Raw genomic sequence first — 19,315 nt, 5'->3', positions numbered from 1 at the left:
ACTGACGCCATTTTATTTTTTCTCAATTTCTTTTAGCCGAAAATTCATTTATTATCATTTATAATTATATCCGATTCCGACATTATTGAAATTTCTGTTATTGGGAAATAAAATTTGTTTGGAAAAAAATACAACAGTTGCAGTAAAAATAAATAATTTTACTTTCAGATATTTTTTTTTATTTATTCGATTGTACCGGGCCATTTTGATAATTTTTAGTCTATTTACATTTTATCAATTTGTAATTTACACGGAAAGCATCCCAGTGCGAAGTGCTTGAACTCGTGACTTAGATGCTATCCGTTTACCGGATGCTTACAGGTTCCCAACTGATTTCGATTTGTAAATTACTCGAAAGATCCCACAAACAATTTTTAAAAGTAATAAAATTGATTTTAGGACAAAAATTACTTATCAGTTAATAACCGATTCATTACCGGTTAACGACCGATTCGAACGGATTTATAAATCACTCAAAACATTGCCCAAAATAACTTTGCACTAACTTAATTCAATTTCGAATGAAAATTAGTTATCGGTTATGAACCGGTTCAAAACCGATTGGAACCGGTTCAGTTTTATCGGAAATTCCGAGATCTTTCGCTTGATAAATGCACTCTATAGGGACTTTTTAACCTTTGACCTTGAAAACCGTTATTAGGAGTGATTCAACGATATTTTTGTATAAGGACGAAATGTCCGCCTGGGTGATCTCTAAAACATATCCAAAAATGAAAAAAAATCGCACGACGCGTTTTCGAGCAATCCCAAAAATACATGGTTTTGGTGGGGAAGGGGAGGGGTGAGGGGAAATGAGGGGCATATTAACGATCCTTGGGTCGACTTATGGGGGGGGGGGGTCCCCCGAAGGTCCCAAGTCGTTATCTCTAACCGTTTGACCTCTAGAGCTGGCGACAGCCAGACGGACAAATAAGATTTCATCCGTTCCAAAATAGGGGAAAACGCGCTACCTTCGGACGATTTATGCTTCACACAAAGCATTTTTTCAATGTGTTATAAATGTTTTTGGCCCATTGTAATATTATATTTTAATAGCTAGTCCAATGCCTCAAGATTTCAAAAAAGAGCTATGGGTGAAATCCATAAGGAACATATAGAATTGTGCGAAGCTTGAGTCGTCCGAAGGTAGCGCGCTTTCCCATATTCACGTTTTAGATGTATTAAACCAGTCCATATTGTTGACTGTCCAGGAGTGAAATCTTTTAGAGACGATGCTTCTAGATAAATTGAACATTGAACAGCTTTTTTAGACAAATTGAACATTGAACAATTGAACATTGCATCGACTAAATCATTTAATTTGTAAATGCGTGAGATTTTTTTCTTATTTGAGACGCTCAGAGTAGAAGTGGACTGTTTTAATAGGGAAATGCATGCAAAGGAGACAACTTCTGCTCTGAGCATCTCATTTATTGTACGAATTCCAGACTTATAGATATATGATACCAGAAAAAATATGAACAATTTTCAAACCCGAGATCACAGCTGACAGGGGTCATAGAAATTAAAAATGGAGAGATTTATAGATCTACTGTGGCATGTAAAGGCCAAACAATACTCGTGTTAAAGATCCGAATTTCAACTTATGGGGAGCCCCTCGAAAACCATAAATCGCTATCTCTAAACATTTAGCCTGTAGACAGTGTAGGACCTCCCTGAAAATTTATAATAAAACAGCAAAATAAAACATTGTGAAAAAATTCCAAAATAATTTAAACATAAAAAAATCGAAAATATTGCACCTAATAATGTGGATACGATAAGGATCCTTGAAACGAATGCGATTTTTCAGTTGGATTTAAATTTTTAACATCTACAATCATAGAGGATCAAAGGAAAGAAGAAATTCAAATGTTGAAAGTAATTGAAAACCAGAAAACAAGAAAAATCTATACAGGGAATTAAGCCCTCATCGGGGAAAATTTTGCAGTTCTACGTTAATCGCAGGGGCCCAGCAAACCTAATGAAAAATCACTTTTCCTTGTAAAAATTTTGTAGATATTGCACCGCGACTTAAACAAATTTCCTCGTAGTTCTTGTAATCTTTCGGCGAGCACTATAAAATATGTATTTTTAGATAGCTCTTAATGCACAATTTTAAAATATATCAGACTGATAAGTCAATTCTGTTTAGGAAAAAACTTGCCAATAGTCTTCAGTGCCTCTATGCAAAACCGTATGAAAAAATGAAATGTCGAGAGGCCCCTGATTGTACCATTCTCTTTTCTAAATTTCCCTGTTTCGGTAGAATACAAAGATTCCTATGACTGCTACGGTACGGAGTGCCCATGAGTAGTGAAAGGCAAGGCTTACAAAAAATGGTCTCACTCTGGGCATTTTGTAAGACTCTTGTTCACGACTGGGAAACTTTCGAATGTTGGTAACAGTGGGACAAAAAAAACAGTCGTGTGTCATTATCTCAGCATGGACCATCTGGAGCAAGGAATACTCTCAGCCACGAGACGTCTTGAGGCTGAAATAGATGCCCAGATTGATCGTCTGGATGCCACACCAGAAGAAGAATTGGCATCATTGCGCCAGAGGCGCTTGCGGGAATTCAAGGAGCGTCAGGTGAAGTTGGAGGAATGGCGAAAATGTGGTCATGGAACATACACAGAGCTGGCGGATGAGAAGGAGTTCTTCGCAGTGTCCAAGGCATCTTCATCGGTCATCTGTCACTTCTTCAGAGATGATACAGAGTTGTGCCGGGTATTTGACATGCATCTGGGTCGGCTAGCGCCAAAGCATCTCGAAGCTAAGTTCTGCCGTCTCAATGCTCAGCGAGCACCCTTCCTCATGGAACGTTTACGCATCCGTACAGTACCGACAGTGGCCTTAGTGAAGGACGGCAAAACCAGGGACTATGTAGTGTCTCTCAGGGATCTTGGAGGTCGAGATGACTTTCCAACGGTTGTTCTGGAGCGTCGACTAGCTGTGGGGGGTGCTATTGAGGCAGATGAAAGTGAGGGAATGGATGCAAAGCCCAAGGCGAAGTCACTCAAGATCATCAGGGGTCGCAGCAATTCCTCAGACTCAGACTAGAAGGATGCGCCTGTGAAAGAAAAAGAGAGAGAGACATTCCCAGAGGAGACTAACATTTTGGCCACTCCCGGAAGGATCTCATTAACACAATTATTTCACTCATATCACTCCTATTTTTTGTTTGTATGCTTTTTAATTTTTTTTTTAATAATAAAATGACGCTTTTATAAATCTATTAAGCACTGAAATAAAATGAATTTAACTTATTTTAGGAATGGATTTACACTTTTCCTTAGGTAGTTCATTTCTGTTATAATTAACTTTCACTACGATTTTCTTGCCGTAGCCCACAAAAACAAGATCATTATTTTTAAGAAGTGTGCTTCAAAAGTTTTGTTAAAAGAAACCAATAGATCTTAAAATTTCGTATAAAGGATGTTGTTGGCAAAACTGTCTCATAAGGAAAATAGGGAGAAGTGGGGCACCTTTGAAATTGGGATTTTTCACCTATTTTTCAATAAAATTGAGCATCATCGTGATACAATAATTTGATTGCAAAAACGGATTTAGAAGCTAAATTACATTATGATATGACACAGTTCCACTTAAATGTAGTATAAAAATCCCAATTTCACAGGTGTCCCACTTCCCCCTAATGCTTTTGACAAACTTGTTAACTTGACAAAAATTTTTTTCGGACTAAGGTAATATAAATCTAAAAGGAGGCTAATTTTGTTCTTGTGGAAGTAAAGTTTTTTACAAAGGTTTTCATTTATACAAGGTTTTGACTGTCTCAAGCAGCCCCATGAATAATTTTAGAATTGAAGTCGTGAGAAAAGCAAAATTTCGTGTAATAATTCAAATAATTCAGTAAAATACTATACATGACTTAATGAATAACTTCAATTTATTCGGTCAATAAAATAATTCTTCTGTCTGCTTTGGAAAAAATTAGAAGTATTCAAAAATTTAAAGTTTGCCAATAAAAAACGTCATTGATTCACACATTTTTTAATATTTACCTCTTATCTAATAGTAGATTTAGACTGACCATTTACTCCTCAAAATGCGGTATTTTGTTGATCTATAAATACAGTGGTGGCCAAAATAATAGGACCGCCCTTGCAAAAACCAATATTTTTTCTTTTGTATTTTTTTTATTCCAATTTTTTCAAATAATTTTGATGTAGAAATGTTCAAATAATTACCTTACGTCGAATACATATTGTTTTGACCGCAAGAGATCTCTATTTTTCGCAGAATATGTCAATAGTGAAATTCTGTTTTAACAATGTAATAGGACCACTTTCATTTAAATAAATGAATGTGACCTATAAATCGAATAAGTGGAACTTAAGCTGTATTTAGAAACTATTAATGACCATTTTCTTTATTGTCCGAATTGAATTTCACTATTTATTCTGCGCAATATAGAGAGATGTTAATAATTTGAAGATTTCTACATCAAAGTCATGGCAACAAGTTGGGAAAAGATACAAAAATTAAAACAAAAATAAGTTTTACAAAGTGGTCCTATTATTTTGGCCACCACTGTATATTCATTCTAATTTATTATCTATTGATTATTTTACATATTAATTTATCAATTTATTTTTCTTCTAATCAAATATTTTACTGCTCGAACACAAAGACGGAGCCGTTATATAATCGTCTTTTTTCAACTTCTCAGCGTTCTGGAGCTTAAACGGTGAGAGATATCGACTTCTGGTCTTCGATGACCCCCAATAAAAAAAAAACAATATCTCTAGATGTTTTTCCCCCTTCCCACCCTCCCTCTATCCCCTTCAAAATATATTTTTTTGGTTTTTCTCAAAATTGGCCCAAGCTTTTTCAATGATTTTCGAATATGTTTTAGTTAGAGATAGTCCAGGCAAACATGTCGTCCCATCATACTACTTTGGAGGGCCCATTCTTCAACCGATTTGTTTAAATTTTGATTTTTTGGAAAAGTATTGTAATTTCTAACCCCGGCTGCATTGGTAATGAATCGGTTAACTACGGATTTTTTTGATTTTCAAATGATTTTGTGATTTATGTATCAATTTCATCTCTAGTAGACCAGTAAGCAAGCACCAAAAGATCATGCAAAAACTAATTCACGGAGAGCTCTATCTCGTGAGTTCTAGCATACTGCAAAGCTGGGACGCTTTGTCATCTCTTTTTCCTAAACTTCCTGCTCAAATTTAATTTTTTACTTTTTTTAAATTTTAAATACAATTACCATTTTAAAATAATTAATTTATTCCAATAACTACATTTACAATATAGGAAAAAAAATCGCAATTGCAAAAAATACTATTCAGAGAATTTTCGAAAATGGATCCTATTCGGAAAAAATTATTAAGCGGACAAATGGATTTTGTTAAAATTTTATCTAAAACTAAAGGATGTTGTTCACCAATCTGACAAAACTTTTCCATATTCTGTGCAGTAGTATGGATCCTTTTGACAAAATTTTACATGTTAATTTGACAAAACTATTTTTTCAGGGTAGTTTCTAAAAGCCTTATGCCCTAGACACACTTACGATTTAAGCTGAGAGACGACTTATAGGAAAATGATGGAAATGTAGTTTAACCATTATTTCTAATATAATTACGCTAAGCCGTCTCTCAGCTAATCCTCAGGTCTGTCAAGGCCCTTAGAGAAGATTCACATTTATTTCTCTTTAATTTTTTAGCCTTTCTCGTTCTCTGATTGGCTCAAGTTTTATAAAGCATTTCATCTCTAACCAATCAGAGAAAGGGATGGCATAAAATATTTCATATAAGCATTTATGGGTACTATTCTTAAAGCTAAATTATTTCCTTAGTGGAGAAAGGTTTTATGTGTAGTTTATTTCTTATTAGTTGAAAAATTTCCGTCTCAATAATCCTCATTCTCCCTTGCTCTGTCACTCGGTATCCCGTGTGAGAGCTTCCTGCTCAATGGTGACCTCCACCTGAAGCTGCAGATTTTCCATGGTGATTTGTTGAATTTTTTCTGCAAGATTACTTGCAGTTGCCATTAGTTTGAGATTTTCTGCCACAATTGCTTCCACTTGAGTATCTTCTTCAGTTACAGTTTGGCCAGCAGCTGGACCAATTGAAGATTCCTCTCCAGCCATCTGGATGGTATTTTCAGTTAATTCCGTGAGACGTTGGTGAAGTCGTTCGCTCAGTTGCAGCAGATGCTTATGCTCGACTTGCAACTTAATGAGCTCATCAGCTTCGGGATGTGTGGCATGTGGCAGATACATAGAGGCCTCAGAGTTCCACTGAAGGCGTCCTAAGCGCAGCCGACGCTTCAGATGAGTGACAATGCGCTGGACACACCATAATTGCTCTTCCCGCTGCTCACACACCAAACCCTCACTCATGTCAGAATGAATGAGTGCAAGAAGACGCTCCTGGCGTCCCAGTTCAGCTGCCACTTCGGCCGGATGATCAGGAAGGGGCGGAGTGGCGGTTCCAGCAGCCACCAGAGGTGCCACATGAACCTCAGGATGACACCAGGGAAAGAAATCACTAGACTGGGAGTGCAGACGACTCAAAAGACGCGATGGAATCCGTGCAGCTGCTGTCAGTGTTGCAAGAGGACAGTGCTTGGCTTCTAAAACATCTAGGTGACACACCAGCCATGCCAATGCAGTTCGCTGAACTTCTGGAAGTGCTTCAACGGCACTCGCAGTGGGAGCAGCTGTTAACTGCTGCGCCATTGCCGTGGGCAGCAATGGATGTGGCAGTGATGCTAGAAAAAGCCTGAGTAGCTCCCAAGCAACGGTCGGACACAATCCTTGTGGTGCATCGAGACGCCTGGCATCATAAGCAGCCCGAAGATCAGCCACAGCTGACCGTTGAGCTGGAGTAGGTGATTGACGACCGTCTGAGTGTGTCCTGAGGCAGTCAAGGGCATGTCGCATTGGCAGGGGCAATGTCACCCCATCAAGACATGGAGAACGTCGAGCTGCAAGTTCTAAATCCACTCCAAATACTGGTAATGGGGGCCTTGGGCGGGATTTATCGCGGCGCTCCTTCTTGAACTTGAAAGGCTTCTTCTTGCCACTCCTGGTTGGGCTCTTGGTGTCCTTCTCGGGGCTACTGCTCTCACCCGACAGTGCTGCATAGCCCTTGTCTTTGCGCTCTTTACGGTCTCGTCGACGTCCACGAGCCTCATCGTCAGGCTCTGCCTCTGGGGCTCCGCGCATCTGGGATGCAAATAACCCTGGGAATTCTTTTTCAACGTCTGGACTCTCAAACTCCATTTGTCACAGGTAAAAAAAAAACACAAATATCTTTTATTTAAAATTATTAAGGGACCGGACGTCCAATAATATTGAGATACTACACGTCCCACATAATACCCCAGATGGAGTGATGCGTGTTACACGTAATGCCTATCGTAAGTCTTATTCGATATAGAACTCTAAGCTGTACACATTATACATAACTTACGCTCTTGGGAATTTTTGGAATTTTCATATTTTTGTTAATTTAGCTCTGTAAGTGCAATTCACGGATATCAACAAACTCAGAATTTTTAATTGAATCCTCTCAGAATTTTCAATAAACTGCATTATGTAAAACCTGTAAAACACTAGCTCTGTTATGCAGAAACCCTCGGTTGGATCCTCAATCGAACCGAGATCTTAGAAAATGAAAAAATAGAAATAAAGAATGGTCCAATACGCATGGAGCTAATAAATTAAGCAAGAAACTCTTCATGATTTGGTCTTAAAATATGGCTAAAAGATGTTTTTCGCCATTGTGAATAAGGTAGGGGAAAGTGGTCTGCCTTTGAACGAAAAATGATTAGTCCCCGGCGAGTGGCCTTCAAAGTTGAAGCCAATTTCTTACTTTCACATACAAATGCGTATGGGAATTTTTCTGCACTCGTGATCGTTATGCTAAATATTTAAAAAGTGAGAAGTTTTTCCGTATTATAAGATACTTTTCCGTATGGAGGGATAAATATACTAAATTTTTGTTTAAATAATTTTTTTCCTTGGAGCACTGTAAGCTGAGTCCGAGATCTATTTAGGAATTGGCTTCAAATAGCTCCATATAAAAAGGCCAACTTGCCAGGCTCTTGAAAAATGATGTTCAAAATTTGAGATTTTTATCAAAGTAAACTACAACATGAGTTTTACTTTGCATTACACCAAAAAATTCTCTTGCTCATTGAACTTCTATGCTTACCCCATTCAGGACTCGCAAGTCCTCAGTTTTTCCTGGTGAGGAACTTTAAAATGTGATGTCGATGTACTCAAAGGCAGCCTGCATGGTCTGCTTTTGAATGTGGTTGAGGCAGCCTTTGGATCTTAATTTTTCACTGAGAATATTAGGGCTGTAACATTAAACGACCCATAATTGATTAGCATGAACCCTAATGCACTCAATAAAATCACCACTGTAGTCAAAAGTCATTATAAAACAACATTTTTTACATTTTTCTGAAGCACTGTTTTTCACTTGAAAATTTATAAGAAAACACCATTGAAGTAGACAATTGTTAGTTTGAAACATCCCGGCCGGAGCAAGATAGCATGTTACAGTCGATTTCCTCAAATTTGAACGACGGTTGAGTTCAAAATGTAAAATTTGAGGTTATGTGAAGAAAGTTTTGCGTGGAGTCTGAATTGGAATTATTTTTCTCTGTTGCTTCCACAATATTGTCATATTATATTAACTTCCTCAACAAATTCCATTTCTTTAACAATAAATCACATTGATATATTCCCTAAAGTTATCTTTCTTAATTTAGGGAAAGTGCATTTCACATGAATTCCGTTACGTTTTTGAAAATATCGTTCAAATTTGAGGAGTGAGAACCCCCCAAATGTTCAAATTTGAGGAACTCTACTGTATAGTATTTGTATGACATTCGTCAGACCAAAGTAGGAGTTCTATTCTGCTCCCGGACAGGAAGCTGTCAGATGTTTCAATGTATGGAAAGAGAGGATTTAAAGGCACACAACATTAAGATTCAAAGGCTGCCGCAGAGCAATAATTCCAAACTTTTATCACCCACAAAATTTGTCTCATCTGAATCAAAATGTATTTGGAGAAATACCACCCAAGAATAACCTTCTATGACTATAGAAGATTTGTTTGATAAATTATTTTGATTATGAAATAACACATGATTTGTGGAACATCAAAATTACAGTTTAGAGCTCAGTTTCGTTTTTTGCCCTAGCACCTAGAAAATAAGAGCTAGGGTCTGCATTTTTTGAGGATTATGAATAGCAATAGCTATCTAATAGTTAATAGAAAATAATTTATGCTTTAAAGAAAAATGAAAAAAAAAAATTCAAAAGCTGCCGCATTCAAAGGCAGACCACTTTCCCCTATCAAGTCCATATTATTGGAATCTTTCTCATTGATCAGATTTTTCCAATTTTATTTAAAAATTAGCATTGTCCCTATTTGAATTTCGCTCAAAAATCACCCAAAAATCTGATATTTTGGCTGCCGTGCACGCACGAACGCAAATGCACGCGGGTCACTACCATAAAAAGGATTGTTGGATAGGCCAATATTCTACAAAAAATATATTAGGTCGATCCCACTTACACATCACCCACTTATAGGTCCGCCCTTTTTTGAATTTCGCTCACTGAATTTCGTTCATAATGGCTCCGGCACACCTTTTAGATCAGGAAAATTTCATAAAGTCGAAATTCGCATCCCTTTCTTTCTCAAAACTATTGCATATGTCTATCTCACTGTTTTGCACTCTTCTTCTTCTCTTAAACATCACTCCAAATTCAATTTAGCTCAATCGAATTTAGTATGCGGAAGAAAGAGATAGTCATATGCAAAACATGCGAGAAAGAAAGGGTTTCGAATTTCGACTTCATGAAATTCACATTCCTTTCTTTCTCACCCGTTTTGCATATGTCTATCGCACTCTTTCGAACTCTTCTTCTTCATTTAAACGTCACAACAAATTCAATTTAGCATTTTAGCTCAATCGAATTTAGGAGTCATTTAGGGATAGTCATATGCAAAGCACGTGAGAAAGAGATTCGAATTTCGACTTCATGAAATTTTCCTGAACTAAAAGGTGTGCCCCGAAACCTAGTCCCTGGCGAGTGGCCTTCAAAGTTGAAGCCAATTTCTTACTTTCACATACGAATGCGTATGGGAATTTTTCTGCACTCGTGATCATTATGCTAAATATTTAAAAAGTGAGAAGTTTTTCCGTATTATAAGATACCTTTCCGTATGGAGGGATAAATATACTAAATTTTTGTTTAAATAAATTTTTACTTTGGAGCACTGTGAGCTGAGTCCGAGATCAATTTAGGAATTGGCTTCAAATAGCTTCATATGAAAAGGCCAACTTGTCAGGCGCTCGCCCGAAACCATTAAAAAATAAAGTCTTGCTATATAGTTAACACTGGGTAAATTGAAAATTCGTTCTGCTGTTTAGTTTAGATGTTTATTTTGTTATAGTAATATTTGAAATTTTTATATATAAAGTACATATCAGATATTGACACCGGTGTATTTTATAAAATATTTTATTAGTATTCGTAAGATCTTGATGTTCTTTTTTGTTGGTTTTTGTTTTTTATTCAAAGAATCTTTTCTCTCTCACTTCTAGTTCTTATAAGCGTTTCCTTTTTTTCTTTTCATTATTTTTTCTCAAATGGAATTAAAGTTTCACTCATGACAATTACACTTTTCCCGTTTTTTTTCTTCTTTCTAAGTAAAATATTTTTGTCATCTTCAAATGATTGTACAAAAAAAGGGATTGATGTAAAAAAAAATTGAAATAGTTTTGTCTTCCTTTTCACGTTTACACTTTTTTTCTCTTTTGCTCAATACTTTTATTCACACACTCTCTCTTAATTTTCTCCAGGATACTACACATTTTTTTCCTCTCTTATTTCTCTTATTTTTGTATCACGATGCATTAGCTAGTAAATTGTTGTGTGTTTTGTTGTTTTTCTTTAGAGATGTTCGTACTTCACAATATCACAGCTTTGTAGTAATTATTTGTTGTTTTTTTTTGCATGCTTTTGTATCTCTCTTCAACTTTTCGCGCAAAAAATTGTATTTTTTCTTTCTTATGCTTTATAGTTTTTATTTTTTTTCATTATATGGTGAATTCTATATTTGGATCTTCTTAAGTGATTTCTTATTTAACACAGGCTTATTCACTACATCATACTCTTGTCGAGAAGTATCTATGAGTGATTGTATTGTTGGTAAAAATATGTACTTTTAGTACATAAGAATGTTTTTTTTTTTATTAATTAATTCTTTAGTGCATTATTGATATTCTTGATTCGATCTTGGTTTTATTTGTGTCATTTTGAGTATCTTTTCTTAATTTATGAGCAACACAGAATAACTTTATTAATTTTTTTTTAATATCCAAGTTATTAAATGAGAGTTTTGTTTAGTGGATTTTGATCTCCTCTAAATATACAATTTTGAAAATATATTTACAATAGGAATTGATTATCATTTGATAATTTTTTAAGGGAAGTCATATTTGGTCTATTGAATAATATTCAATTATAGAAAAATTTAAGCCACGCCCTAAATGTGTACGACCATTTTTCATGCAGTAAATTTCAAATGTATTTCTCATGAACAGTTGGCGTTAAGAAAAGGCCGAAGAAATTGGTATCGACAAATTCTGCATAAATCACGGCGTTTATGTAACTTATTATACAGATTTCTCCTGCAGGTATGCAATTCTTTTGTCACTGAAGTGAATTCGCCAGCTAACTCGTTAAGGATGAGAGGGTCAAAAATTGAATGTAAAATTAATTTTTTCTGGCTTTCGAGAGCAAAACATAATTTTAGATGGCTATAATGGCCTCTACACACTAGAGAAATTTACGTCAATATTGAAGCAAATTTTCTACGCTTGTGTAGGCAAAAACTCTTCTTCTAATGTAAAGGGGCCATAAGAAAAAAAATTGGGTCACAGTTGACGCAATCGTTCCTAAAGGCCTCTACATATTGGGAGCAGTCAAAAATTGCATTTTTGACATAATTTTGACATTTCCACCTACAGCAGTGCAGAAAATTTCCTTAGGGGTCTCGGTAGCTCAATGGACAAATTGTTGGCTTTCTGACGCAAAGGCCTTCGGTTCGATCCTTGATCGAAGCGCGTCCGGTGAATAATTCGAAAACAGTTTTTTACCGTCCTTAAAAGCTACAAACGGAACGCAAAAATATCAAGAAGGAAGTATGATAAAAGGGAGCAAAAAAGGATTTGTGATGGAGCAAAAAAAAGAAAAATGGTATGGAGAGATGAGGGGAACAAACATGGGAAAAAAGAAAACAGATGGAAAACGTATGTAAATAAGAGTGAGCGAAATGGCTATATGGACCTGATTGAGTCTGACAACCAAAACGTAAAACAAGAGAGAGAGAGAGACAATTTCCTTCAAAAAGAAAAAAAAAAAGAATTTTTGACGCAAATTGCTCCCAATGTGTAGGGACCTTAAAGGGTTAAGTTGATAATTTCTACCCTTTTCCTGAAGAGGTCGGTCATGAAGTCGGCGGCAGACGCACAAAATAAAATATTGGCAATTAATATTTATTATTGATAGGCGGAATTGTCTAAGGGCTCAAATAGACTTAGACGGACCCTCTAGAATATTTAGCCCGTATTATTTGGCAGTAGGGTAAGATAGAGTAATTCAGAATCATGTCTATTTTGGAATTTTGAGATTTTCTCACTGTTTCAAATAGTAAAATAAAATAAAGAAAACCACGAAGAAGTACAAGACTTTACATTCGAGAGTAATTCTTCGTTGTTTTCCTTTTGTCATTTAAAACTGTTAGGTATTCTCAAAGTTTCAAATTAGACATGATTTCAAATTACACAATCTTATCTTATCTTCTTAATCTTAAATTGTCATACACTGGCGACTTAGGGCCCAAACAGATTCAGGCTGATCCTCGAGAATATTTAGCCTGTAAAATTTAACAATAAAGACTTATTCCAAACTGTCATTTACTTAGGGCTTAGGATCATCAGTTAAAGGCCCTTTGCATAAATTTTCTTTACCTAATCCTTTATTTTCGAATTTCAAAAACTAAATATTCTCGAGGATCAGCCTGAGTCTATTTAGGCCTTTAGGATCATCGATTAGCCCGGTGTCCCATAAAGAAAATAATTTTTCCTGACTACCTAAAGTTATTTTTTTCTTATATTTGTTGTACGTAATTGCAAAGTAGAAGGTTGAAGGAATCTAGGATATTTTTTGCAATTCTACAGCTATTTGCTATGTAGTAAATATTTAAGCTGAAAAATACCGAATTTTTAAATTCTCATATTCAAAATTAATTTTAATTATTTTTTATATTTCCAATTTTTTTTAAGCGAAACCCTTTTGGAAATAAAAACTACAATACTCATACGTAATATTTTTCATTAAAGCGAAAAATATTATTCATTGGTATTTTCAGAAAAATTACTTAAATTTTTGGGCTATTTTTGTCCCTATCGTTCATAGAGACAACAAATATACCAAATCAGAGGGCCAATTTTTGAAATTCTCACTCGCACCCGCGAGCTCTTTAGTGACCGAGAGAAATTGACTCGCACACCCCGGAAATTCTTGAGTACGTGCAACGAGTACTTTATGTTATAAAGAAGTCGCTACAGAAGGATTTGAATCTACGGGGTGTGCGAGTGGATTTCTCTCGGCCACTAAAAAGCTCGCGGGTGCGAGTGAGAGTTTCAAAAATTGGGCCTCAGACTCTGTTGCAGGGGCTCATCAAGCCTAATAAAAAGTGAAGCTATTTTTCACTTTTCCTTGTAAAAATGTTGCAGCTATTGCACTTTGCTCGTAGTTCTTGTATAATTTTGGTGAACATTATGAAATATGTATTTTTAGATAGCCCTTTATGCGCGATTTCGAAATATATCAGACTGATAAGTCAATTCTTTTTAGAAAAAAACTTGCCAATAGTCTTCAGTGTCTCTATGCAAAAACGTATGGAAAAATAAAATGTCGAGAGGCCCCTGCTCTGTTGGCTTTTAGAAGGTTAGATGTAAGACGTTTCACAAGTTTTGTTTATTGGTTTTATTTTTATTGCTGATTTTCCGTCAATGAAAACTGTCTCGTCGTTAAAGGGTTAGAGGTCCTTTGCATAAATCTCTTTTACCTAATTCTTTACTGCCAAATTTAACAGGCTAAATATTCTAGAGGATCAGCCTGAGTCTATTTAGGCTCTAAGGATAAGGTGCTTAAATATTACTTCCCTACAAAAAACTTAAATTTTCAGGAAAGGATTTAGTAATTGTGTGTTGCTCATTGTGTACTTTTTGCATTCTTTCTCAAGGCGTATTTTTGTATGATATTTGTTATTTTTTTGTTAATTGTAATTTTGCAAAAAAAAAAGATTTTTTTTTTGTATTTCTTCAAAGTTGTGACACATTTTCATGCCTAATCGTTATTTTGTTTTCCTCACTAACCCTTCTATACGATATATAACGTTCATGTAAAACTTACAAATTGTAGTTAATTGGGTAACGACCTTTCTCTCCTACTCCATATTAATAAATAAATAAAATGCGAGGAACAATTTTTTTTTCTTAAAGAAAATAAATATGATGGTAGTCAACGTAAATGACTTTTCACTATTTTGCTTTCATTTACTCTTTTTTTTCACTGTCTTCATTAAATATTATTCACGCAATTTGGTCGTTTTGGATCTTGGTCTTTCGTAAGATTTTACATTTTATCTATTTAATGTTCTAATTGTCTTGATGTTATTTAACTTGTTCTTAACTTGTCTATTCATTTTGTTTTTTTTTCGTTATAAATATATAGTTATTCTTCTAGTTGTTATTTCATCGCAAATTCATTTTTGTTACTTTGCTATCACATCAGGCTTTTTTTAAATTTCTTCTTATTAATTTTCTTTCTCTATAAGTTGTTGTTTTCTATTTGTTTTTTTTTTCACCGTTTCTTTTAGTAGTAAAACACACCTCGCACTTCTCATTCATTAAAAAAACATTGTGGTTGTTGTATTTGTTTGCAGAATTCACTCTTAATGTTTTTTTTTTTGGCACTTGATAACATTATACAATTCCCTCTTATTTTCCTTATAATATACTACTTTCACCTTTCATTTTCACACAATTTGTCTTCTTATTATGACTCGATGGAAAACCTGGAAGTGTTGGTGACTAGAGAGTTGTATAAACGACCCTTAACAGCTTCATGTATTGTTCTTATTTCAATATTCCTTCGTCTTATTTCGCATATCATTGAAAGATTCCTCATTTGCTGGTAGTTATTTCAAAATATTTCTCTTTTTTTATCTTCATTTTACCATCTCTGAGTTGTTGAAAAAACTGCAAATTCTTCTTTGCTAAATATGTCTAATTATAGTTGTTTTTTTTTTTCTTTAATATATTATGAAAAATTATGGTGCATTGTTAATGAATATTTCTTAATCATTTCAAATGATTCATAATTTTTTTTTCATATTAAATACAAAGTATTATCACACGTTCTTTTTTTGCAATATCTTATTTCTGATTTTATTCTTCACCATACAATTTTACTCAATAAGATAAAATGGAATTATTAAATTAGATAAAACTTTTAAAATTTTGTTTGGATATTAATTTCTTTCTTTTTTTTGTGAGTGTCTTCCTGTGACACTCCCTTCACTTTTTTTTGATTTTATCTTAAAATTGAAATTCCTTTACGATCGTCTTCCCTTGATGTTTACCATTTTGTTTTAATTAGCTAATTTACCATAATATTAATATTAAATATGTATGCTTGACGATTAAATTACAATACTTGTTAGATTTTTTTTAATATATTCTTTTACATAATTATTTTTTCCTGCACATTTAGTGATTTTTAAATATTATTTTCTTTAATTTTTTTTTGTCTTAATAAATATCTATATCTTTTTTTTTCAAATATTCAATTGCCGAAGTTATTTATTTATATAAGATATAAGTGTTTTTGTTTTGTTAATGCTGTTGCAAGATTTTCTAGACAATGGCAAGTGTTCAACTACAATGATACCACGGCACACATAATAAAAATTATTGATTTGAAAAAAATAAAAAAAAACTATATTGGGACTTTGAGTCGCATCACAGATAAAGAAAATATGAAATTTTTTGACAGAAAATCATTTTAGGATGCTTGAATTTTGCCTGTTCACAGTCGTAGTAGATATCTCCTTTTTTTATGTAAAAGTGTCTCGGCTAAAATGTGAATGGCACTGTATTTCGACAAAATGCCGTTGATTTTCGAAAATTCGAACTGAATTTCGATTATAAGGGCCATTATATTTTAAGAAGGTGGGCACTCAATGGGTCAAGTGATAGAGGACTCGTTCTACGATGCAAGTGTTCCGGGTTCGAATCCCCTTTAGGTCTACAGGAATTTTTCTGACGTTAAAAATGTTTGAATTGCATCCATCACTGAACTTCACTGCACTTGATTCCACGGGCATGGGACTGACAACCGTATCCTAAGTAAAAATAATAATGCACGTCTAGAAATCCCCTTGCATGAAGGCCTAATTTCCTCTCTGGAACGTTGTGCCACCATTATTATTTTTTTTGATAGGTCATTAAAAAATAATAATAAGTGTGCGGAAGTGATATGGTTGGGAAGGAAAAATACCAAGAAATTGTAGGCCACAGAATGCCAATCTAAACAAGAATAAGTTGATTCGAAATGTCCTTTTCGAAATAAAAATATCCCACAGAGCTTTTCCAAGATACATTTTTACCTGTTTTAACGCAAAAAATCAATTTCGAAAGCCCTATTTTTCTTCAATTCTTTACAGCGTTAGGGGAAAATCTTGAGCTAGGATCTCTTCTTACAATGCTGTAGCTCCGTTTCTGTTCCTTCCCATAGTCTCATTACAAAAAATGTTTCCTTCTAATAAAAAATATTTAAACAACATTTCAAAATAAAATAAAAATCAGACTGACCTTTTGTTTTAGCCAAGACATACTTAAGGGAATTAGAACAGAAGAGGAAATTTTTATCTCAGACACAAACCAATATGGGGCATTTCCTAAGATTCATGAGTAATACAGAGGTGTGAATTTTGAATCATCCCTATTTAAACGCGTACTGAAGAAAGAAAGCTTTCTGCTCCTACTGGGCACCGAACCCTAGTTAGACCGTGAGATAAAGTAATTTCGAATATTTAAACAAATATTAATTCAACAAACTAAAGCTGCCACTTTCGAGGCATCAAAGCCGATCTTCAACTTCTTTTCTTCTGGAGATACTACGATTGTGTTCAAACAGAATTGAGGACTTTTTCGCATACTTAAAATATTTAATGACCGTTTTATTACTTACGAATAACACTGTGAATCGTAGGAGTTTAGAATTAAATTCTCTTTTCCAAAAACTCTTTTTAAAATTACAACGTGTATTTCGTGTTGCAGACAATAATTTCACCTACACCAATATTTAGAAGTAGTTATTTTTTCTAATGCCCAACGATTTTTTTTAGTATTTTAATTGAGCATGATTAGAAAGAAAAATATTAAACACTTTACTGTAAATATTCCTAATTTTCGTGCAGAGCGGTAGTATTTTCTTTGCTAGATATCTTTCGCCCATAGATTGGCCACACTCCCGAAAAAATTAGGATCAACGTGAATTGAAAGATTTAACTTCTTATGTTTATTATACGGGTTTCAGGCCTAAGGGCCTTGACAGACATGAGGATCAGCCGAGAGACGGCTTAGCGTAATTATATTAGAAATAATGGTTAAAGTGCATATCCATCATTTTCCACTAAGTCGCCTCTCGGATTAAGTCCTAAGTGGTTTCGTTCAGTAAAAACCTTTCGAAGAGACAAAGCCACTCCAAAGCCCAGCCAAAGCTATTCGAAAATCTACCGGAAGCCTAATATGAAAGTTCACGTACTCGCCGCTTTAGCGCTGATAGTTCTGAAATTTCGAATTTCGATATTCTTGACACTTCAATCATCAACAATGTCAACAACAGTGTGCAAACGTTTGCTGCAAAAAAGTGAATTTTTGTATAGTTTTGTGGAGTTTCAGGATGGCAGAACTTTCTAATCGCAATTTCATTAATATAAATGATCTTTTCATGAACTTGCTCACTTTTGTGTAACTCGTCGGTTTAAACGTTCGAACTTCCAACGGCTTTTTAGGTAAATTCTCTCTGATATACCTTCTAATCGGTAAAGGAAAAACCTCAACCGAAGAGAGCTCTCAAATCGGGAAGGTTATTACTGAACGAGAGGAGTGTGTCTAGGGCATAAGGCTTAACCCTTTAAGGATGAGAAGGTCAAAAAATCACTTTTTCTGGCTTTTTAGAGAAAAACATAACTTTAGATGGCCGTATTTAATTTTTGGGTCACCGGTGACCCAATTGTCCTTAAAGGGTTAACTTCTCTAATCTCATATCAGTCGAATGGAAAATTTTGACTTAGAAATGGATTATTAAGGGGAATTAATCTATTTGAAACTGAGGAACTAATTAAATTGGTTGCTATTTAGGATTTTGAGACCTTCGGAAATTGGGCTAAACCTGTAGACTGTAGTCTTAGAGGGAAGATCCTCAATATACAGGGAGTTTCGGTTTGGGGGAAAATGGACAAAAAGAATTTTAAATGGATTGCTCATTATTGGGAGCTAATATATAAAAATCGTTTTTAAACTCCCCTAAATGTCTGCATTTTTTCACGCGGTGAATTTGAACTGCATTTCTTATGGACCTTTTGCGCTGAGGCTGAAAAATTGACGCAAATAATATTTTTCATACATCACGGCGTTTCCGTAAATTATTTCAAATACACTTCCTGCGAGTATGCTATTTTTCTGTATCATATGAATGAATTCGTGGGCTTTTCGGTCCCGAGAATTTTTCCTAAAGCGAAACTCTCTGTACTTAGAAGAAACTACATTCATCAATTCAGTTTGGGAGGTGCCCAAAAGATCTTCTATGTAAGATAAGACACACCCCCTCACGTCAGAGTTTTGTTTCAAAAATCAAAACGATGTGTTATAGTTATAGCTAATAAAGCAGTCATGGCCGATTAGGTAATGAGCAGGTAGAAAATCAAATACTACCCCACTGAAAAATATTTAACAGTTTTTACAGTAAAGCAAAAAAAAATGTCTAGAAAAATATAATCAAAAAACTGTTTATAATTTTATATATTATATAATATGATATTATCGCAATTTATTTATTTTTCTCAATTCGAGATCCTTTGAATGTTTTATACAGATCCCATATTATTCACAAAAATGAAAGCATTTTTGCTAAAGAAAATGTTTCTATTTTGTTAAAGCAACAAAA

General features: G+C 34.5%; 2 protein-coding genes across 2 annotated transcripts; one reads left to right on the top strand and one right to left on the bottom strand.

The window, feature by feature from the left end:
* The first annotated feature begins 2,398 nt into the window (after positions 1–2,398).
* Positions 2,399–3,270, top strand: LOC129802631 (thioredoxin domain-containing protein 9). The gene has a single exon (XM_055848604.1). It carries the CDS (start codon positions 2,446–2,448, stop codon positions 3,061–3,063), a length of 618 nt encoding a protein of 205 aa, XP_055704579.1. The 5' UTR covers positions 2,399–2,445; the 3' UTR covers positions 3,064–3,270.
* A 1,971-nt stretch (positions 3,271–5,241) lies between these two features.
* LOC129802628 (ralA-binding protein 1) lies at positions 5,242–7,373 on the bottom strand. Its single transcript, XM_055848600.1, has one exon. The coding sequence runs from the start codon at positions 7,265–7,267 to the stop codon at positions 5,918–5,920; it is 1,350 nt and encodes a 449-aa protein (XP_055704575.1). The 5' UTR covers positions 7,268–7,373; the 3' UTR covers positions 5,242–5,917.
* Between the last annotated feature and the right edge of the window lie 11,942 nt (positions 7,374–19,315).

This window comes from Phlebotomus papatasi, chromosome 2, assembly GCF_024763615.1.
Source record: "Phlebotomus papatasi isolate M1 chromosome 2, Ppap_2.1, whole genome shotgun sequence".
Taxonomy (NCBI): Eukaryota; Metazoa; Arthropoda; class Insecta; order Diptera; family Psychodidae; genus Phlebotomus; species Phlebotomus papatasi.
Note: the sequence above shows the minus strand (reverse complement) of the source record. Positions and strands in the feature narration are given on the sequence as shown.